Below are 23633 nucleotides of genomic sequence, written 5' to 3'. Positions count from 1 at the left end.
TGAAATTCAATATATAAAGACCAGAAACATATTACTTTAGCCACTGAATCAAATTAATACTTAAAACCATTATTTAAAAAAAAAGAGAAATACCAAAACCATTATTTAATACTGTTTTTAAGTAAGTGTTTCAAGATCTGCACTAGTATAAACCATTTCTTCCAGCTTGGAACTTGGGAACTGAAGGAAAAAGATGCCTATTGAGTTTATCTGTTTTGTCTTTATAACATTCATATGAGAAAAACACTGAGATACCTGGTTTTTTCTCACTAATAGTGGCAATATGGGGAAATCTCAGGGAAAAAAAGAAAAGCAAACAGGCGAAAACCAGGCATTCCAAATCAGTAATGTTAGGTATTTTTTATAGAGTACGAGTTGGCCTAGATTCCATATGGTCTGCAGAGTGCCAATCCTGGTGTCATGAAGCAGAAAAAATAAAGGGTGGGTTTGATGCTGAGACAACAGCTTAGTAACAGCACGTGGTAGCAGTGGGCTCACAAGAGAAGCAACTCTGATGTAAAGTGTCAAAAAAAAAATTGGATACTATGATCTAACTCAAGATTTGCTTAATTATGAAAGAAAATGAAAACTACCTATTTGAGACTGTAAATCCTTTTTTCTAATTACAATGGTAATATCAATAAACATCAACCTAACCCTTGAAGGCTGGGATGGAATAAACAAACATTGCTTCATGTATTCTTTGATATATATTTTTAAACCCATCATTATCACAAGCCTTAAAATATTTATACTGTGACTCAGCAATTCCACTTCTAGAAATTTATGCTAAATGTATATGTATGGAGGGGTTACAGGTAAATTTTATTCTTCTGTGAATTTTTATACATTTTCCAAAGTTTATATAAGGAACACAGTTTACCTTTTTATGGTTGTTTTTTTTTTTTTTTTGCGGTACGCGGGCCTCTCACCGCTGCAGCCTCTCCCGTTGCAGAGCACAGGCTCCGGACACACAGGCTCAGCGGCCATGGCCCACAGGCCCAGACTGGGGCACGAACCCGTGTCCCCTGCATCAGCAGGTGTACTCCCAACCACTGCACCACCAGGGAAGCCCAGTTTACCTTTAAGTAGGACAGTATTCTCTAGTGGCCTCAAGCCAAGGGAACCCAGTTTCTTCTTACTTCATCTTTCTGAATCTCATCATGATATGCACAGGGATAGCAAGTTTTGTCATAAGAGAACAACGACAGCAGCTTGTACTTGACAGGCGTTTTTGCTCTCAGGTCTTTAGTAAATCATGTGATGAACCCTTAGCCCTCAGAACAAAGTAATGGTATTGGCTTTGGACTCAACCTTTTATTTTCCATTGATGAGGCTGTTGCAGGAAGAGTCCCAAGAGTTGAGCTCTTACACAAGGTCCCAAGTATCAAACCTAGGACTCGGTGACAGTTTATCAAAATGGCATATGGCAAATAAGACCCAACATTGAGAAGCAGAACTTACAAGGGCATGTGTTAATGATGGTAGCCAGTGGCAGGAAAGTGTGACAGTCTGTATTCCCCAAACATGCAGAAAAATACATTAATTCAAAATATACAAGCTTAGAGGGAAACTGACAGGAAGAAGTAAAAAAAAAGAATGTATATTTTACATAAGTATTCAGGAAAGGGTAATATGGAAATTGCTGGGTTTAATCCAGTTAGGAAGTCTGATGTATACCCTGTGTAATTCTAGGAATGTTGACCACTTTCAAGTTGATTCAGCGCAGAGAACTCAGACTATATCCCACCCCCCCCTTTTTTTTTGCAGGTTAAAAGGGGTCACTATGGAGTTCAAAGAACAGAACTCTTGCCTGGTGACCGAGACAACCTGGCCATTCAGACCCGGGGTGGCCCAGAAAAGCATGAAGTAACTGGCTGGGTGCTGGTGAGTACCAAGAGCTAGCAAGGATTTCACTCTTAGGAATAGACACAGCAAACCAAAGGTGCCTGATGTACTGCCAGGCTCAAAGTATTCATCTGCCCTTCCACATCTCTGTAGAACAGCCTTACCACGAGCTGCTGTTTCTCTTTCAAAGGAAACTAAAAAAAAAAACAAAAACAAACAGCTGGGGTTTATTAGGATGTTTTGGAAACCACCAAAAAATAAGTGAGAACCAACTTTTTTTTCCCCCTTGGAGTTCAAAGCAAAATCCTCAAAGGGAACTAATGACCCAAGCATTATTTTAATCAATTATTATTTTACTTGACCTCTGACAGCCATGGACATGCATGGATAGTACTTAGATCACATACCCTACACCAAGATCTCCCTCAAACGAGGATATGTGCACCTATCCTGTTTTTAACCTACGCAATGTGACCTAAAGTTGTCCATGACAACTTTACCTCATAGTAGGAATCCTCCTGACAGACCAAATATGATAGCTATATAATTACTCCTAACACAAGACTTGCACTGTTTCTAGCAGTAGAAATACTTTGCTATGAAACCCCTGGTCATGTTAGGAAACTTATGAAATAATGACCTAATTGAAGCCACAGGAAAAAAGTTCACTGCCATAGAGAAACTAAAGATCCTTTTTCTTTCACAGGTATCTCCTCTTAGTAAGGAAGATGCCGGAGAATATGAGTGCCATGCATCCAATTCCCAAGGACAGGCTTCGGCATCAGCAAAAATTACAGTGGTTGACGCCTTACATGAAATACCAGTGAAAAAAGGTAGGTAATAAATCTCATAACCATTTAAAAATGACTAGTGCTTTTGTTTAATAAAGGACAGAACCAAGTATGAAAGTATCAGACATAGCTCTTAATGAAATTCTGTGATGTTAGGAACCCACAAGGGAAGGGCATTAAGTATGTAATCAAAATGTAGAGTGCATGGCTCCAAAAGAACATTCAGTGGTTGATGGAATGCTATTATTATGACTCAGATGCTTTCACTTTATCTTACACATAAGTCAAACCTGATTGGAATGGTTTATATTTCCCATAACTTTCTATCTATCTTCACAGCATTTTCCTTGGTGTTGTGACTATTATATTAAATTCCCATTTAAAAGGAAATGATTGTAGACAATTCTGGTCCTTCACTTTGAGCTTTTCTAAGAAAAAAACCAGAAAGAGTATATTGGCAAGTACTCAATTCTGTTCTGCCTCTATCCACTTCACTGTCAAAAGCTTCCTCTTAAGCATCCATCCTGGCGGTATGAGAGTAATGCTACTTTACATTTATATAGTTCTATTAGACTGATGTCTGAATTGGTTTTTCCTTAAGCCAAAAATAACGAAATTTACTGTCAGCATTTGTCAAAACCATTCCACTGTGTGGATCACTCAGCTGTGGTACGAAAGGAAGACATATCAAGTAAAGATGTGTTTGGTCAGAGTCTCTTTAGCCAAGATGTGTAAAGTCAAGTGATGAAACAGAGCAGTAGCTAAGAGTCATGTGTTTGAGTCTCAGCTCTGCCACTAATTATTCCATTTTAAATTCTGAATGAGAACTGGATGACAAAGGAAAGTTCCTTGGCCTCTCTGGATCTCACCTTGCTCATCTGTGAAACATGCTTCTCCCAGTTCTATAGTACGGTCTGTCGCTTACAGATAGACAAGTACAACAAAATCACCTTCCACATCTAAAATCATATGGCTCAAATTCCAAAAAGCACTCCCACCATATCATTTATAGTTACTCACACATCCTTTATCCCACATTTTAACATCTTCGTTTATTTGGAAACACTAAACTGCCTCAAAATTAGAAAGTCAACCATGTCCATATATGTAACTAATTTTTATCTTTTCTTTTTAAACAGGTGAAGGTGCTGAGCTGTAAACCTGCAGAATATATTAATCTGCATAGCTAAAAGTAGTCTGGGTAACTACAACCCCTGTTCTTGCCTAATAACCAGTTTCTTTTCATCCAGTCCACTAACACTTTAGTTATATTCACTGGTTTTACACCATGAAATACAAAATAAAGATAACACATCAAGACTGTCTACAAAAATTGTCTATTTACAGAAGAAAAGCATGCATATCATTAAACAAAACAAATAAAATGCTTTTTTTCATAGTACAAGTACATTTTTGTTGTTTTAAAATTTTTTTAAAGCTATATCATAGAAACAAGACACAAAGATTTTTAAAAGAGCTAAACACTCATCATTCGAGGTGCAATACTCATAGACATGAGTTCCTGAAACAACAGCTTGCATGCATAAGGCATTCGCACCAAAGAGATCTGGGAGAGAGGGGAAAAAAAAAGGTAATTAGCAAAGCTGTATTGAAGGGACCCCACTTCCCTACCCCAGAAAAAGCTAAAGACTTGGTACTGGAGGTGATGAACAAATGAGGCTGATAACACTCATCCTACCTTGGCCTTTGGTGGCTCTTCTCCTAAAAGGCTTTGATATTCTGCCCTTTCTGCCAGATATAATTTATATTCACCCTTCTCAATTAAAAGGTTTAACAAAACTCATTGTTTAAAATTCCTTGTACAAGGCCTTATTATTTCCAAAAGATGAACAGCTTAGCTTAGAGAAATTACCACACTAAAACTTAAACTAGTTTTTAGAAAAACAGAATTGTTACCTTTTTCCTCATTTAAAACTAGGAATCTTATAGAAGCATGCTATCAAAATTGTGAAAATGCCAATCTGTTCCACCACACTAAATCTGCCTGGATGATTAGGCCAACGTGGTTATATCCTAAACAGATATCAACTGTCAGTAAGGTTTGCACCTACCTGGGTTTTATTTCGGCAGCCCCTGCATTCATATGTATGGGTCCTGGTGTTAGCGATCGCCATTATTCCACAAAGATTGCAAACATGAACCTGATATGGATCTGATGCCTCAAACAATCTTTCCCTTAAAAACTGGGCTGCTCCGTGGGCAATCTGACAATCTCGTTCCATTTCTCCAAAACGCAGGCCACCATCACTGTCATGGAAAAAACAACAGACTATTTTGTACTGATTTCCTATTATCATAAAGAATATTAGAAAGAAAGAGAACTAGACTCCGATTTTTCTACTCTTGCATTCTCTCTACATGGTGGGGAGGTTGAGAAGTCTACCAACTATTTGGTGTGCATTAGAAGGTCCCCAGAGTAAACACATAAGATTCTCAAGTATAGCATATACTTTTCCAAATAAAATACAATGAAGTACAAAATAAAATCTCATCAGACTATCATTTAACTTACTAGAATTCACCTCTATACTAAAAAATGAATAATAAAAAAGTCAATCTAAATAAAGCAGCTTCTCCATGAAAGAGACTCCCAGGCAATCAAACCTGAAATGATAAATGCATGTTGGCAAAAGTGATGGAAAGAACAGGTGACTAGTCACAGGTTTCCCCACATGTAAGTGAAATGCACTGTTCTGATGGCCAGGCAAGTGGATGGTGATGGCTTCCTTAACATTCTTAATATACAAAATACATAAGATCAATGAGCTTCTAATGATATTACCAAAAACAAAACATTTGGTCAGCTTTGGAGGATTCTAGGCAACCAATGCATCATTTTGAAAACTGGTAAATAAAAGGAAAGAATTAAGCATTTATTTTGCCTTTTAGTATATGAACCATGTCACCAGGTTAGCAGCTGAGGAAACAAAGTTTCTCTCTATGAAAGTATTCCAGCTAATAAATGAAGGAATGATAAATTAGAATCTCATCAGTTTGCAAACCTTTAAATAATTAAAGGTTTTGCGTAATGATCATTAATAGCTGCTAAAGTCATAAAAGAGACAACCAGATATTGAAAGTATTTGCCTTTGAAGTATTACTGTGAGAGAACACAAACCCTTCACCTCATCAAGGCTCTAGATCCGATTAGCTATTTACAAGAAAAATAGGAACAGAGCCCAGGAATGCAATCAACAAAAATCCAGACTGTGAGAGGGAATTCCTTGGCAGTCCAGTGGTTAGGACTCAGCGATTTCACTGCTGAGCGAAAATATTTTCCAAATGACCAAATATGATACTACAAAATTACATAAGTATAAAAGATACAAAGTGTAAGGCCAATGGATTTTAATATAATAAACATAAAAGATTCACTTAAGTGGTTTCAAATTCTGCATCACCAGTAACCTTTAAGAAAGGACAACTTGGACTTCCCTGGTGGTGCAGTAGTTAAGAATCCACCTACCAATGCAGAGGACACGAGTTCGAGCCCTTGTCTGGGAAGATCCCACATGCCGCGGACCAACTAAACCTGTGCGCCACAACTACTGAGCCCACTTGCCTAGAGCCTGTGCTATGCAATAAAGAGAAGCCACCGCAATGAGAAGCCCGCACACCACAACAAAGAGCAGCCCCCGCTCGGAGCAACTAGAGAAAGTCCGCACGAAGCAACGAAGACCCAACGCAGCCAAAAATAAATAAATTTATTTTTAAAAAAAGGACAACTTGTTTTGATGTAGCATCAAAAAAAAAAAAAAAAAAAAAAAAAGAATCCACAATCACCAGACAATTATTAAAATATTCTTCCCTTTCCAACCACACATCTGTGTGAGGTCAGATTTTCCTCATATAGCAATACTTAATTATAAAAAATAAAATCCTGCAATGGGAAGAATGCAGAAGCAGACACAATAATCCAGCTGTCTTCTCACAAACCAGTTCATTAAAAAAGGTTTGCAAAAAGGTAAACCAAAGTCACTCATCACTAAATTTATTTGGAAAATATTTTTCACCTAAAAGGTTACTTATGTTAATGTGTAATGGATTTGTTACTGTTATTTTTTAAATAAAGTTATAAATATTTTAAACCTTTCTCAGTTTTAATTTCTAACGGGATAAATATCAAAAGATACAGGGACTTCCCTGGTGGCGCAGTGGTTAAGACTCTGTGCTCCCACGCCGGAGGAAGATGGCGGAAGAGTAAGACGCGGAGATCACCTTCCTCCCCACAGATACATCAGAAATTCATCTACACGTGGAACAACTCCAACAGAACACCTACTGAACGCTGACAGAAGACCTCAGACCCCCCAAAAGGCAAGAAACTCCCCACATACCTGGGTAGGTCAAAAGAAAAAAAGAATAAACAGAGACAATAGGATATGGACGGGACCTGCACCAGTGGGAGGGAGCCGTGAAGGAGGGAAGGTTTCTACACACTACAAGCCCCTTCGAGGGCGGAGACTGCAGGTGGCGGAGGGGGAAAGCTTCGGAGTAGCGGAGGAGAGCACAGCAACAGGGGTGTGGAGGGCAAAGCAGAGAGATTTTGGCACAGAGGATCGGTGCCCTCAGGCACACACCAGCCCGAGAGACTTGTCTGCTCGGCCGCCAGGGCGGGCGGGGCTGGGAGCTGAGGCTCGGGTATCGGCTTTCAGTCGGAGCGCAGGGAGAGGTCTGGGGCTGGCGGCAGGAAGAGACCCTGAAGGGGGTTAGTGCTAGCCCGGAGGGAGTCCGGGGAAAGGGTCTGGAGCTACCGGAGAGGCAAGAGGCTTTTTTCCCTTTTGTTGCCTGGTGCGCGAGGAGAGGGCATTCCCCTCCCTCCCCTCTGCCTGAGTGAGCCAGAGCCCCCGAATCAGCGGCTCCTTTAAACCCGTCCTGTCTGAGCGAAGAACGGACGCCCTCCGGCGACCTACGCGCAGAGGCGGGGCCAGGTCCAAGGCTGAGACCCGGGAGCTGTGAGAGCAGAGACAGGGAAATCTCTCTGTGCAGCCTCCGAGGCAGCGGATTAAAGCTCCACGGCCCACTTGATGTGCCCTGCGTCTGTGGAGGGCATGAATGGACAGCGAATCATCCCAAATTGAGGAAGTGGACTTTGAGGACAAGATTTAAGACTTTCCCCCCCCCTTTTTTTTCCTCTTTTTACAACGAATTATCTCAAATTAAGGAGGTGGACTTAGCAAGATTTCAGACTTTTCGCCCTTTTCCTCTTTTTACAACGAATTATCCCAAATCGAGGAGGTGGACTTGGAGAGCAAGATTTTTGATTTTTCCCCCTGCTCTCTTTTTGTGAATGTGTATGTGTAATCTTCTGTGTAAGATTCTCTCTGTATAGCTTTGCTTCCACCATATGTCCCAGGGTTCTTTCGGTCCGTGTTTTTTTTCAATAATTACTTTTTAATTTTAATAACGCTACTATATTTCATACTTTATTCTATTTTACTTTACCTGCTCTTTCTTTTTTTCCTCCCTTCCCTTCCTCCCTCCCTCCCTCCGCTCCTCCTTTCCTTCTTTCTTTTTCTTTCCTCCATCCCTCCCTCCCTCCCACCCTTCTTCTTTCCACTTTCTTTTTCTTTCCTTCCTCCCTCCCTCCCTCCCTCCTGTCTTTCTTTCTTTCTTTCCTTCCTCCCTCCCTCCCTCTCTTCTTCCATTCACTCTTCCTTTTGCTTTCATTCCTCCCTCCCTCCCTCCTTTCTTTCCTTTCTTTCCATCCTTCCTCCCTCCCTCCTTTCTTTCTTTCTTCCTTCCTTCCTTCCTTACTTCCCTTCTTCCTTTCTTTCAATCTCTCTTTCTTTCTTCTACTAATTATTTCTTTCTACTTTTTCTCACTGTTATTCTGAGCCGGGTGGATGAAAGGCTCTTGGTGCTGCAGCCAGGAGTTAGTGCTGTGCCTCTGAAGTGGGAGAGCCAACTTCAGGACACGGGTCCACAAGAGACCTCCCAGCTCCACATAATATCAAGCAGCGAAAATCTCCCAGGGATCTCCATCTCAACACCAGCACCCAGCTTCAGTCAACGACCAGCAAGCTACAGTGCTGGTCACCCTATGCCAAGCAACTAGCAAGGCAGGAACACAACCCCACCCATTAGCAGAGAGGATACCTAAAAACATAATAAGGCCACAGGCACCCCAAAACACACCACCAGACGTGGACCTGTCCACCAGAAAGACAAGATCGAGCTTCAACCACCAGAACACAGGCATTAGTCCCCCCCACCAGGAAGCCTACACAACCTACTGAAACAACCTTAGCCACGGGGGACAGACACCAAAAACAACGGGAACTACGAATCTGTAGCCTGCAAAAAGGAGACCCCAAACACAGTAACATAAGCAAAATGAGAAAGCAGAAAAACACACAGCAGGTGAAGGAGCAAGATAAAAACCTACCAGATCTAACAAATGAAGAGGTAATAGGCAGTCTACCTGAAAAAGAATTCAGAATAATGATAGTAAAGCTGATCCAAGATTCTATTTCCCAGATCCAAAATCTTGGAAATAGAATAGACAATATGCAAGAAACAGTTAACAAGGACCTAGAAGAACTAAAGATGAATCAAGCATCGATTAAAAACACAATAAATGAAATGAAAAATACTCTAGATGGGATCAATAGCAGAATAACTGAGGCAGAAGAACGGATAAGTGAGGTGGAAGATAAAATAGTGGAAATAACTGATGCAGAGCAAAATAAAGAAAAAAGAATGAAAAGAACAGAGGACAGTCTCAGAGACCTCTGGGACAACATTAAACGCACCAACATTCGAATTATAGGGGTTCCAGAAGAAGAAGAGAAAAAGAAAGGGACTGAGAAAATATTTAAACAGATTATAGTTGAAAACTTCCCTAATATGGGAAAGGAAATAGTTAATCAAGTCCAGGAGGCACAGAGAGTCCCATACAGAATAAATCCAAGGAGAAATACACCAAGACACATATTAATCAAACTGTCAAAAATTAAACACAAAGAAATCATATTAAAAGCAGCAAGGGAAAAACAACAAATAACACACAAGGGAATCCCCATCAGGTTAACAGCTGATCTCTCAGCAGAAACTCTACAAGCCAGAAGGGAGTGGCAGGACATAATTAAAGTGATGAAGGAGAGAAACCTGCAACCAAGATTACTCTACCCAGCAAGGATCTCATTCAGATTTGATGGAGAAATTAAAACGTTTACAGACAAGCAAAAGCTGAGAGAGTTCAGCACCACCAAACCAGCTTTACAACAAATGCTAAAGGAACTTCTCTAGGCAAGAAACACAACAGAAGGACTATACCTACAATAACGAACCCAAAGCCATTAAGGAAATGGGAATAGGAACATACATATCAATAATTACCTTAAATGTAAATGGACTAAATGCTCCCACCAAAAGACACAGAGTGGCTGAATGGATACAAAAACAAGACCCATATATATGCTGTCTACAAGAGACCCACTTCAGACCTAGAGACACATACAGATTGAAAGTAAGGGGATGGAAAAAGATATTCCATGCAAATGGAAACCAAAAGAAAGCTGGAGTAGCAATTCTTATATCAGACAAAATAGACTTTAAAATAAAGACTATTAGAAGAGACAAAGAAGGACACTACATAACGATAAAGGGATCGATCCAAGAAGAAGATATAACAATTGTAAATATTTATGCACCCAACATAGGAGCACCTCAATACATAAGGCAAATACTAACAGCCATAAAAGGGGAAATCGACAGTAACACAATCATAGTAGGGGACTTTAACACCCCACTTTCACCAATGGACAGATCATCCAAAATGAAAATAAATAAGGAAACACAAGCTTTAAATGATACATTAAACAAGATGGACTTAGTTGATATTTATAGGACATTCCATCCAAAAACAACAGAATACACATTTTTCTCAAGTGCTCATGGAACATTCTCCAGGATAGATCATATCTTGGGTCACAAATCAAGCCTTGGTAAATTTAAGAAAATTGAAATTGTATCAAGTATCTTTTCCGACCACAATGCTATGAGACTAGACATCAATTACAGGAAAAGATCTGTAAAAAATACAAACACATGGAGGCTAAACAATACACTACTCAATAATGAAGTGATCACTGAAGAAATCAAAGAGGAAATTAAGAAATACTTAGAAACAAATGACAATGGAGACACGACGACCCAAAACCTATGGGACGCAGCAAAAGCAGTTCTAAGGGGGAAGTTTATAGCAATACAATCCCACCTTAAGAAACAGGAAACATTTCGAGTAAACAACCTGACCCTGCACCTAAAGCAATTAGAGAAAGAAGAACAAAAAACCCCCAAAGTTAGCAGAAGGAAAGAAATCATAAAGATCAGATCAGAAATAAATGAAAAAGAAATGAAGGAAACGATAGCAAAGATCAACCAAACTAAAAGCTGGTTCTTTGAGAAGATAAACAAAATTGACAAACCATTAGCCAGACTCATCAAGAAAAGAAGGGAGAAGACTCAAATCAGTAGAATTAGAAATGAAAAAGGAGAAGTAACAACTGACACTGAAGAAATACAAAAGATCATGAGAGATTACTATAAGCAACTCTATGCCAATAAAATGGACAACCTGGAAGAAATGGACAAATTCTTAGAAATGCACAACCTACCAAGACTGACTCAGGAAGAAATAGAAAATATGAATAGACCAATCACAAGCACTGAAATTGAAACTGTGATTAAAAATCTTCCATCAAACAAAAGCCCAGGACCAGATGGCTTCACAGGCGAATTCTATCAAACATTTAGAGAAGAGCTAACACCCATCCTTCTCAAACTCTTCCAAACAATATCAGAGGAAGGAACACTCCCAAACTCATTCTACGAGGCCACCATCACCTTGATACCAAAACCAGGCAAGGATGTCACAAAGAAAGAAAACTACAGGCCAATATCACTGATGAACATAGATGCAAAAATCCTCAACAAAATACTAGCAAACAGAATCCAACAGCACATTAAAAGGATCATACACCATGATCAAGTGGGGTTTATTCCAGGAATGCAAGGATTCTTCAATATACGCAAATCAATCAATGTGATACACCATATTAACAAGTTGAAGGAGAAAAACCATATGATCATCTCAATAGATGCAGAGAAAGCTTTCGACAAAATTCAACACCCATTTATGATAAAAACCCTGCAGAAAGTAGGCATAGAGGGAACTTTCCTCAACATAAGAAAGGCCATATATGACAAACCCACAGCCAACATTGTCCTCAATGGTGAAAAACTGAAACCATTTCCACTAAGATCAGGAACAAGACAAGGCTGCCCACTCTCACCACTCTTATTCAACATAGTTTTGGAAGTTTTAGCCACAGCAATCAGAGAAGAAAAGGAAATAAAAGGAATCCAAATTGGAAAAGAAGAAGTAAAGCTGTCACTGTTTGCAGATGACATGATACTATACATAGAGAATCCTAAAGATGCTACCGAAAAACTACTAGAGCTAATCAATGAATTTGGTAAAGTAGCAGGATACAAAATTAATGCACAGAAATCTCTGGCATTCCTGTACACTAATGATGAAAAATCTGAAAATGAAATCAAGAAAACACTCCCATTTACCATTGCAACAAAAAGAATAAAATATCTAGGAATAAACCTACCTAAGGAGACAAAAGACCTGTATGCAGAAAATTATAAGACACTGATGAAAGAAATTAAAGATGATATAAATAGATGGAGAGATATACCATGCTCCTGGATTGGAAGAATCAATATTGTGAAAATGACTCTACTACCCAAAGCAATCTACAGATTCAATGCAATCCCTATCAAACTACCACTGGCATTTTTCACAGAACTAGAACAAAAAATTTCAAAATTTGTTTGGAAAAACAAAAGACCCCGAATAGCCAAAGCAATCTTGAGAACGAAAAACGGAGCTGGAGGAATCAGGCTGCCTGACTTCAGACTATACTACAAAGCTACAGTAATTAAGACAGTGTGGTACTGGCATAAAAACAGAAAGATAGATCAGTGGAACAGGATAGAAAGCCCAGAGATAAACCCACGCACATATGGCCAACTTATCTTTGATAAAGGAGGCAGGAATGTACAGTGGAGAAAGGACAGCCTCTTCAATAAGTGGTGCTGGGAAAACTGGACAGGGACATGTAAAAGTATGAGATTAGATCATTCCCTAACACCATACACAAAAATAAGCTCAAAATGGATTAAAGACCTAAATGTAAGGCCAGAAACTATTAAACTCTTAGAGGAAAACATAGGTAGAACACTCTATGACATAAATCACAGCAAGATCCTTTTGGACCCACCTCCTAGAGAAATGGAAATAAAAACAAAGATAAACAAATGGGACCTAATGAAACTTCAAAGCTTTTGCACAGCAAAGGAAACCATAAACAAGACCAAAAGACAACCCTCAGAATGGGAGAAAATATTTGCAAATGAAGCAACTGACAAAGGATTAATCTCCAAAATTTATAAACAGCTCATGCAGCTCAATAGCAAAAAAAACAAACAACCCAATCCAAAAATGGGCAGAAGACTTAAATAGACATTTCTCCAAAGAAGATATACAGACTGCCAACAAACACATGAAAGAATGCTCAACATCATTAATCATTAGAGAAATGCAAATCAAAACTACAATGAGATATCATCTCACACCAGTCAGAATGGCCATCATCAAGAAATCTAGAAACAATAAATGCTGGAGAGGGTGTGGAGAAAAGGGAACACTCTTGCACTGCTGGTGGGAATGTGAATTGGTACAGCCACTATGGAGAACAGTATGGAGGTTCCTTAAAAAACTAAAAATAGAACTACCATATGACCCAGCAATCCCACTACTAGGCATATACCCTGAGAAAACCATAATTCAAAAAGAGACATGTACCAAAATGTTCATTGCAGCTCTATTCACAATAGCCCGGAGCTGGAAACCTAAGTGTCCATCATCGGATGAAAGGATAAAGAAGATGTGGCACATATATACAATGGAATATTACTCAGCCATAAAAAGAAACGAAACTGAGCTATTTGTAATGAGGTGGATAGACCTAGAGTCTGTCATACAGAGTGAAGTAAGTCAGAAAGAGAAAGACAAATACCGTATGCTAACACATATATATGGAATTTAAAAAAAAAAAAAAATGTCATGAAGAACCTGGGGGTAAAACGGGAATAAAGACACAGACCTACTTGAGAATGGACTTGAGGATATGGGGAAGGGGAAGGGTAAGCTGTGACAAAGGGAAAGAGAGGCATGGACATATATACACTACCAAAAGTAAGGTAGATAGATAGTGGGAAGCAGCCGCAGAGCACAGGGAGATCAGCTCGGTGCTTTGTGACCGCCTGGAGGGGTGGGATGGGGAGGGTGGGAGGGAGGGAGATGCATGAGGGAGGGGATGTGGGAACAGATGTATATGTATGACTGATTCACTTTGTTATAAAGCAGAAACTAATAAAAAAAAAAAAAAAAATAGAAAAAAAAAAAAGACTCTGTGCTCCCAATGCAGGGGGCCCAGGTCCAATCCCTGGCCAGGGAACTAGATCCCACAACTAAGGAGCCCACGTGCCACAGCTAAGGAGCCTGCCTACTGCAACTAAGACCCAGTGCAACAACAAAAAAAGATACAACTCCCAGACAAAAGCCTTTGGGGTCCTGGAATCAAGAAATTTGAGAACCATTCCTTTATATAACAATGATGATGATGCAGCTCTCTTACCGAGATCTACCCTCCATGGGCTGCCTATTAAGGATCTGAATAGGTCCCCGAGCACGAGAATGAATCTTGTCATCCACCATGTGCTTCAAACGCTGGTAGTAAGTGGGGCCAATAAAAATTTGTGATGTGATTTTTCGACCAGTGAATCCATTGTATAGGACCTGAAACAGACAGATTTTGAAGCACAGACTTAAAAGTAAACAAGTTCAAAAAATATATGTGCATATACTATATAATTCCATTTCTATAAAAATCAAAACAAAACAATAGTGTAAAGAGAGTAGTCACCTTGGGGGGGGGGGTATGATGGTAGTGACTGGAAGGGGACACAAGGGGGGCATCTAGGCATAAAAGGGTTCTGGTAATTTTCAAGATCTGGGTGCCAGTCACACAGCTGTGTTCACTTTGTGAAAATTCATCAACCTGTACATTTACGGTTTTGCATGCAATTTGAAGTATGTGGTATACTTTAATGAAAAATTTAATTTTTTAAAAAATGAAATTACAAACATACAAAAAAGAATACTCATAACAAGTTACCAATGTAAGAGCAAACATACCTCATTTCCTCTGAGATGGTAGCCATAATCAGATAAAAGATTAGAAATCTTCTGTACATTAACAGCATCATTGAATGGAGTGGCATCACCAATTTCACCCTTGTTAGCTGATACCTTTAAAACGAAAAGTCATCTCTAAAAGGCTGCTTCCTTCTGTCACCCTTTAGAAGTCTATGTCAATACAAATATATTCAAAAAAAAAAAAATCCTTTCTGGAAAGGAAGATTTTGAACTTAAGATTAAGGATTAACTTAAATATCTATATTATGGAAAGCTGTAATACAGTAAGGTTCATTTTATTAGCATTTTACATAAAATATAACAAACTAATTTACCTAAAAAATAAAAACTCAATTATAAGCCTTCAAGTAGGAAACTCTCTGTGAGACCAGATACAAAAAGAGTGAGACTCCCAAGTACTTCCTACGACTCAAGGAAAATGACATTTTAATGCCCTAAAACCAAGCCATCCATGTGTTAGGCTGTAGCCATTCTGCCTTAATAAGATACTTAAAAATAGAAAAACCTCCACTGAAAGATGCATGCATAGCTAATAGTATAGCCATAAAACCATTAGGTTCACACTGAACTAACTACCATTTATAGAAAAGAACCAGTCAAAAGAATAACCATATATACAAGTAAAGACTGGATGTAGTAAATTTTGCAAAACTTCTCAGTCATAACTTTGCAAAGTTTGGCAAAAAAAGACATAATCAAACCAATTTAAAAGCAGGAAAGTTAAGTGTCATATTGGCTTTTTCCAAAGTACCCTGGCTCAAATGAAAGAAATGACCTAACATTTCGGAAGAAACATCAATTTTGAACCTATATTTTTAAAGAAAATCTCTTACCTTCCCTTGAAGACATTCAATCAAGTGACCAATAGTCATACGAGAGGGAATGGCATGGGGATTTATGATGATATCGGGGGTGATACCTTCGCAGGTGAAAGGCATATCCTATAAAGGAATTTTTTAAAAGACTTAAAAAAACTTAAATCTCTTAGCTAGAGAACTAGAACTCCCGCTCATCTAAACTTTTCTATGTCCTAAATTCTGTTCAACATAGTGTGTTCACCTACTTATTCAACACTAAAATTAGGGCTTCCCTGGTGGCACAGTGGTTAAGAATCCGCCTGTCAATGCAGGGGACATGGGTTCGAGCCCTGGTCCGGGAAGATCCCACATGCCGTGGAGCAACTAAGCCCATGCACCACAACTACTGAGCCTGCACTCTAGAGCCCATGAACCACAACTACGGAGCCCACGAGCCACGACTACTGAAGCCTGCATGCCTAGAGCCCATGCACCACAACGAAGAGCAGCCCCCGCTCACAACTAGAGAAAGCCCACACACAGCAATGAAGACCCAATGCAGCCATAAATAAATAAATAAATAAATAAAATCTAAAAACAAAAACAACAAAAAAAAAACACTAAAATTAAAAGTCAAGCCTTTACTGCCTCTGGGCTCTTAAGTTAAAGAACATTTTGATTTAATAAAATGTTCAACAAAACTTTGGGCTAGAGGTGATAAAAGATACCTACCTCTTGTCTATACTGAATACCACAAGTACCCTTTTGACCATGTCGACTAGCAAATTTGTCTCCAATCTGTGGAATTCTAACAGAGCGTACCTGAATTCACACAAAAATAGGTTAGTTAAGTCATTCTGGTTTACTTTCTATAAATAGCAATATGACAAAGCTATACTCACCCTTATTTTACAAAATTTATATCCTTCTTGGTTGAGAGTTACCATAACCTGATCCACAATGCCCGTCTCACTAGTCCTGAGAAAAGTGCTACAGTCTCTCTTAGTATAGCGTCTATTAGTGCCCTCCAATTCATCTTCATTTTCAGGCAACGTGACTGTTTTGCCTATAATAACATCATCTCCTGATACACGAACCCCAGGAGCTATCAAACCATCATCATCCAGCTTGTCATAAATAGCGTGCCTCATACCTGAGAAGAGACAGAATTTTCTGAAATGGTAATACCATAAAGAAAAGTATTTAAAATGTCCCATAATCCCCCTCCCCAAAAGATTAAAAACCAAATATATAAATCAGTTTAAAGTCAGAGAGAAGTTCATAGGAATCTCTAACATGTGTAGTAATGTGCCCTTATTCCAAATACTACAAACTTCTGAACTCGGTAAAAAAGCATTGGACTGATTCAGATTCTCCATTTGCTAAGTGACTTTGGATAAGTGTGTTGCCATCTTCTGATCTCTATATTGCATAAGGAAGAGTATCTATGTCTTCTACATATAATTTCCAACAGAAAGTTTGAATTTAATCTTCTATAATCTTAACTCCACTGAACATCAATTCACTACCACAGAGAACCACCCACAGGAAATGGAGTAATAGGAAGATACCTAAGGAAAAAAAAAACATTTTACTTCATGCAATACTATTAAAAGCCAAAACTGTAGGAGAGATAACCCTTTTCCCTGGGATATCCCATCCATCCCACTTTATACGGCTTTTAAATGTCTGTAAAAATAATAACTAGAAAATAAGTTTTGAGTTTTCCAGAAGAAACAGAAAGTTCTAGGTATCCTCTCATTAGTTATTTGTTAAATACATACAAATATTGTGGCTAGACAAACACTATGGTCACACCACAATGTGAAGAGGAGAGGAAGTTCCCATGCAAATAGATAAACTGAGGGACAGGACACAGTACAAGTGAGAATGGGGCTGAGGCGTGTCCCATGAAATTACATGACCTCTCTGATTTCCTAAATCCCCTCCTCAATGCAAGACCTAGCAGAATGGAAGGACTATAGCAAGCCCACTCCTAGGTGCAAAGACTTCTGGCAAATATACCTATTTCCTTAATATAAGCTCTAAGAATAATAAGAAAACATACTCCCACATGGCAAAAAGAAAGGGGGGCGGCCAAAACCAAAAAATTAATCAGGAAAACCATGGTAAGCTAACTTTGAATTCCATAATTTCAATGTCAGTATTGCTTACCCTGGCAAGTTTCACGTGTAGGCTTCTCAAAAACTTCTTCTTGATCAAACCCTTTTTTAGACTCCTGTTCTTTGTATGATCGATAGAAAACAGACCTAAAAACACATGGTTCTAAAGTTAACTTCTATTTTCCTTTAATAATAGGGCTTAGAACATACCAATAAATTTTACTTAATTGATATGTGGTACTTTAAACCATGGCAATTTAAACCATGAATCTGGGACAAGAGTTAACTGTATTAAGGGTCAAAGTTAAGTCTTAAGAGATATTACACAGGCCACACATTTAGCATTTGACCCATAACCTTAACACAGCTGGAATTATATGTGAGACCAGGAAGGACTAATGTCACTGAGTCCAACCTCCTACCCAAAATAAGAATCCCTCCCATAATAACCCTCAGAGATGGTCACCCAGGATCTGTCCCAATATTTCTAGTGAGAAGTTTATGATATTAAGCTATAACGTCCACCTCTGGTCTTAGTGCCTATCCTCTGAAAACTATACAGAAAAAAAAAATCCATCCTCTCTTATTAACTCCCAGTTTTTTAACCAACTTTCACATATCATGGATTTGAGATTAATGTTTGACAATAAAATAATCAAACTGAATAGAAAATAAGATTGAAAAAGAAAATATACTATAATTTTAACAGTAGTTATTGGGTTGGCCAAAAAGTTCATTTGGGTTTTTCCATAACATCTTACAGAAAAACCCAAACGAACTTTTTAGCCAACCCAATATTCATGAGTCCTAAAACTCTAGGTTTATTTTTACTTTAGACATTTCTATATTATCTAAACACAAACATTTATTTGCTTACAAATAAAGGGGGGCTCAAAATATTAGTAACTGAAAATCCTCAGATACAAGAAGCAGTGTCTTCAGTTGTTCGTGACCATCACCCAGGCCTTCTGCTTTCTGGAATAGGGCACTGATTTTACCACACTAACCCCTATATAGGAAACCATACAAGGACATGTGCCTGGCAGATATCCACAACGTTTCATGAATGGAGGCATAAGATTAAATATCCTAACAGAAAAATTTCTCTGCTGTCAGATCAAAATTTCTTCTGGACTGACATTCAAAACCCCCAAAAGTGGGCTTCCCTGGTGGCGCAGTGGTTGGGAGTCCGCCTGCCGATGCAGGGGACGCGGGTTCGTGCCCCGGTCCGGGAGGATCCCACATGCCGCGGAGCGGCTGGGCCCGTGAGCCATGGCCGCTGAGCCTGCGCGTCCGGAGCCTGTGCTCCGCAACGGGGGGGGCCGCAGCGGTGGGAGGCCCGCGTACCACAAAAAAAAAAAAAAAAAAAACCCAAAAGTTTGGAAACACACAATTCGCACCTATTTTTAAAGAACTTTTTAAAAATAAAATATTAATATTTCCACCATATGTGTATTTTGACAACTTTTATAAATAGCTGACCTGAAAAAGCCTCGGTCTACAGCTGAACGATTCATGATAACAGAGTCTTCTTGATTATATCCAGTGTATGATGCAATGGCCACAATTGAGTTGATACCTGCAGTGCATTTAAGAGAAAACATTAAAGCACAATACGAGAAACAAAGAAAAATTACCCCTTTCTTTTAAATCAATTTTATTTAATCATATTTGCCTCAAATGTTTTCACCATGGTAAATGTCAAAGTCTACTCCTCCTGGAATAGCAATCTGTGAGACAGCTACTCTGATGGCTAAATGTTTGATATAAGCAAGTTTTTAATATAAACAATCTTATTTAGTTGCTGCTGCCAAAACTTTTTTTTTTTTTTTAAGTCATAGTTAAGGCAGGTGTGTTGGGTTTTTTTTTGCGGTACGCGGGCCTCTCACCGCTGTGGCCTCTCCTGTTGCAGAGCACAGGCTCCGGACACGCAGGCCCAGCGGCCACGGCCCAGGGGCCCAGCCACTCCGCGGCACGCGGGATCCTCCCGCCGCGTCCCATGCACCGGCAGGCGGACTCTCAACCACTGCGCCACCAGGGAAGCCCCTGCCAAAACTATTTTTGATGGGACCATAAAGATTTAAAGTATCAAGTACTGATAAACAAAATTGATAAACCTTTAGCCAGACTCATCAAGAAAAAAAGGGAGAGGGCTCAAATCAACAAAATCAGAAATGAAACAGAAGTTACAACTGACACCACAGAAATACAAAGGATCATAAGAGACTACTACAAACAACTATATGCCAATAAAATGGACAACCTAGAAGAAATGGACAAATTCTTGGAAAAGTACAATCTCCCAAGACTGAACCAGGAAGGAATAGAAAATATGAACAGGCCAATCACAAGCACTGAAATTGAAACTGTGAATTTAAAAACTTCCAACAAAAGTCCAGGACCAGATGGCTTCACGGCCAAATTCTATCAAACATTGAGAGAATTAACACCTATCCTTCTGAAACTATTCCAAAAAACTGCAGAGGAAGGAACATTCCTAAACTCATTCTATGAGGCCACCATCACCCTGATACCAAAACCAGACAAAGATACCACAAAAAAAAGGATCACACACCATGATCAAATGGTATTTATCCCAGGGATGCAAGGATTTTTCAATAGCCACAAATCAATCAGTGTGATACACCACATTAACAAACTGAAGAATAAAAACCATATGGTCAACTCGATAAATTCAGAAAAAGCTTTTGACAAAATTCAACACCCATTTATGACAAAACATCTCCAGAAAGTGGGCATAGAGGGAACCTACCTCAACATAAAGGTCATTTATGACAAACCCACAGCTCGCATCATACTCAACAGTAAAAAGCTGAAAGCATTTCCTCTAAGATCAGGAACAAGACAAGGATGTCCACTCTCACCACTTTTATTCAACATAGTTCTGGAAGTCCTAGCCATTGGCACTCAGAAAAGAAAAAGAAAGAAAAGGAATCCAAATCGGTAAAGAAGTAAAGCTGTCACTGTTTGCAGATGACGTGATACTATACACAGAAAATCCTGAAGATGCTACCAGAAAACTTACTAGAGCTCATGAATGAATTCAGTATAGTTGCAGGATACAAAATTAATACACAGAAATCTCTTGCTTTTCTATACACTAACAACAAAAGATCAGAAAGAGAAATTAAGGAAACAATCCCAATAACCATCGCATCAAAAAGAATAAAATACCTAGGAATAAACCTACCTAAGGAGGCAAGAGACCTGTAGTCTGAAAACTATATGACACTGATGAAAGAAATCAAAAATGACACAAACAGATGGAAAGATATACCATGTTCTTGGATTGGAAGAATCAATTATTGTCAAAATGACTATACCACCCAAGGCAATCTACAGATTCAATGCAACCCCTATCAAATTACCAATGGCATTTTTCACAGAACTAGAACGAAAAATTTTTAAATTTGTAATGGAAATTCAAAAGACCCCAAAGCAATCCTGAGAAAGAAAAACAGAGCTGGAGGAATCAGGTTCCCTGGCTTCAGACTATACTACAAAGCTACAGTCATAAAAAGAGTATGGTACTGGCACAAAAACAGAAATATAGATTAATGGAACAGGATAGAAAGCCCAGAAATAAACCCACACACCTACGGTCAATTAATCTACGAAGGAGGCAAGAATATACAGTGGAGAAAAGACAGTCTCTTCAATAAGTGGTGCTGGGAAAACTGGACAGCTATATGTTGAACAATGAAATTAGAACATTCTCTAACACCATACACAAAAATAAACTCAAAATGGATTAAAGACCTAAACATAAGACTGGACACTATAAAACTCTTAGAGGAAAACATAGGCAGAACACTCTGACATAAATCGAAGCAATATCTTTTTGGATCCACCTCCTAGAATAATGGAAATAGAAACAAATAAATGGGATCTAATTAAACTTAAAAGCTTTTGCACAGAAAAGGAAACCATAGGCAAAATGAAAAGACAATCCACAGCATGGGAGAAAATGTTTGCAAACCAAGTGACTGACAAGGGATAAATTTCCAAAATATACAAACAGCTCATGCAGCTCAACATCAAAAAACAACCCAATCAAAAAATGGGTAGAAGATCTAAACAGACATTTCTCCAAAGAGGACATACAGATGGTCAACAAACACATGAAAAGATGCTCAACATCACTAATTATCAGAGAAATGCAAATTAAAACTACAATGAGGTATCACCTCACACCGATCAGAATGGCCATCATCAAAAAATCTACAAACAATAAATGCTGAAGAGGGCATGGAGGAAAGGGAACCCTCATGCCTTGTTGGTGGGAATGTAAATTGATACAGCCACTGTGGAGAACAGTATGGAGATTCCTTAAAAAATGAAAAACAGAACTACCATATGACCCACCAATCCCACTACTGGGCATATACCCAGAGAAAACCATAATTCAAAAAGACACATGCACCCCAACGTTCATTGCAGCACTATTTACAATAGCCAGGCATGGAAGCAACCTAAATGTCCATTGATAGAGGAATGGATAAAGAAGATGTGGTACATATATACAATGGAATATTACTCGGCCATAAAAAAGAATGAAATAATGCCATTTGCAGCAACATGGATGGACCTAGAGATTATCATACTAAGTGAAGTAAGAAAGAGGAAGACACATATTATATGATATTTGGAATATATGTGGAATCTAAAAAAAATGATACAAATGAACTTTTTTACAAATCAGAAACAGATTCACAGACTTCGAAAACAAACTTATGGTTAACCAAAGGGGAAGGGTTGGGGGGGAGGGATAAATTAGGAGTTTGGGATCAACAAGGACCTACTGTATAGCACAGGGAACTCTACTCAATATTCTGTAATAACCTATATGGGAAAAGAATCTGAAAAAGAACAGATATGTATATATGTATAACTGAATCACTTTGCTGTACCCCTGAAACTAACATAATATTGTAAATCAACTACAATATAAAATTAAAATTATATTTAAATAAAGTAACAAGTATTAAAGAAGAAAAAAAGTTGAAAACTCTATAAAGTAGTAGATTGCAATATAAGAAATGACTGTTGAATGTGAGTGGGGTTTCTTTTTTTTTTAAGATTTATTATTTTTTTATTTTATTTTTGGCTACATCAGGTCTTAGTTGCGGCATGCGGGATCTTCCGTTGCGGCGCGCGGGCTTCTCTAGTTGTGGCATGGTTTTCTCTTCTCTAGTTGTGGCGCACAGGCTCCAGGGTGCGTGGGCGCTATAGTTGTGGCGCACGGGCTCCAGAACACGTGGGCTCTGTAGTTTTGCAGCACGTGGGCTCTAGTTGAGGCGTGCGAGTTCAGTAGATATGGCACGCAGGCTTAGTTGCCCCGCGGCATGTGGGATCTTAGTTCCCTGACCAGGGAGTCCCCTGCATTGTAGGGCGGTTTCTTTACCACTGGACCACCAGGGAAGTCCCTGAGTGGGGTTTGAATGAACATAATTCATATATACATGAATCATCAGATTTTCCAAAAATTGAAACACACTCAACTCTAAAGCTACAGTAACATAATATTTTGACCTAAGTATTTCAAATGTGGAGTAAAAACTATGACTACGGAATACAAAGGAACCAAAATCTGGATGACTGACTGTTTTGGTTATCTAAGTTCTGAATAAACTGTTTATATTTGCTTCTTTAAAGCTAAATTCAACTTTCAAAACACAACCCACCCTTCAAGAGGAGACACACCATTCATTCACACTTTTATGTGTACAGCAGG

General features: G+C 38.8%; 2 protein-coding genes across 3 annotated transcripts in view; one reads left to right on the top strand and one right to left on the bottom strand.

Moving 5' to 3' along the window:
* Positions 1 to 3905, top strand: part of IGFBP7 (insulin like growth factor binding protein 7) — a gene marked incomplete at its 5' end in the record, with an annotated part of 78300 nt that extends 74395 nt beyond the window's left edge. For both annotated transcript variants that reach the window (XM_079699732.1, XM_079699731.1), the window contains 3 exons: positions 1771 to 1887; positions 2555 to 2681; positions 3779 to 3905. In XM_079699732.1, the coding sequence (XP_079555858.1) occupies positions 1771 to 1887; positions 2555 to 2681; positions 3779 to 3798 (264 nt within the window). In that variant the 3' untranslated portion in view covers positions 3799 to 3905. The remainder of the gene's footprint in view (positions 1 to 1770; positions 1888 to 2554; positions 2682 to 3778) is intronic.
* Positions 3906 to 3957: 52 nt separating this feature from the next.
* POLR2B (RNA polymerase II subunit B) overlaps positions 3958 to 23633 on the bottom strand; it is a 54665-nt gene continuing 34989 nt past the window's right edge. Inside the window, exons 17-25 of the mRNA XM_079699721.1 lie at positions 19361 to 19457; positions 17931 to 18025; positions 16658 to 16908; positions 16488 to 16577; positions 15792 to 15899; positions 14938 to 15051; positions 14378 to 14538; positions 4712 to 4907; positions 3958 to 4206 (exon numbers count right to left, since the gene is read on the bottom strand). Coding sequence (XP_079555847.1) covers positions 4117 to 4206; positions 4712 to 4907; positions 14378 to 14538; positions 14938 to 15051; positions 15792 to 15899; positions 16488 to 16577; positions 16658 to 16908; positions 17931 to 18025; positions 19361 to 19457 — 1202 coding nt within the window. The 3' untranslated portion in view covers positions 3958 to 4116. The remainder of the gene's footprint in view (positions 4207 to 4711; positions 4908 to 14377; positions 14539 to 14937; positions 15052 to 15791; positions 15900 to 16487; positions 16578 to 16657; positions 16909 to 17930; positions 18026 to 19360; positions 19458 to 23633) is intronic.

This window comes from Hyperoodon ampullatus (genome assembly GCF_949752795.1).
Source record: "Hyperoodon ampullatus genome assembly, chromosome: 1".
NCBI classification, from domain to species: Eukaryota; Metazoa; Chordata; class Mammalia; order Artiodactyla; family Ziphiidae; genus Hyperoodon; species Hyperoodon ampullatus.
Note: the sequence above shows the minus strand (reverse complement) of the source record. Positions and strands in the feature narration are given on the sequence as shown.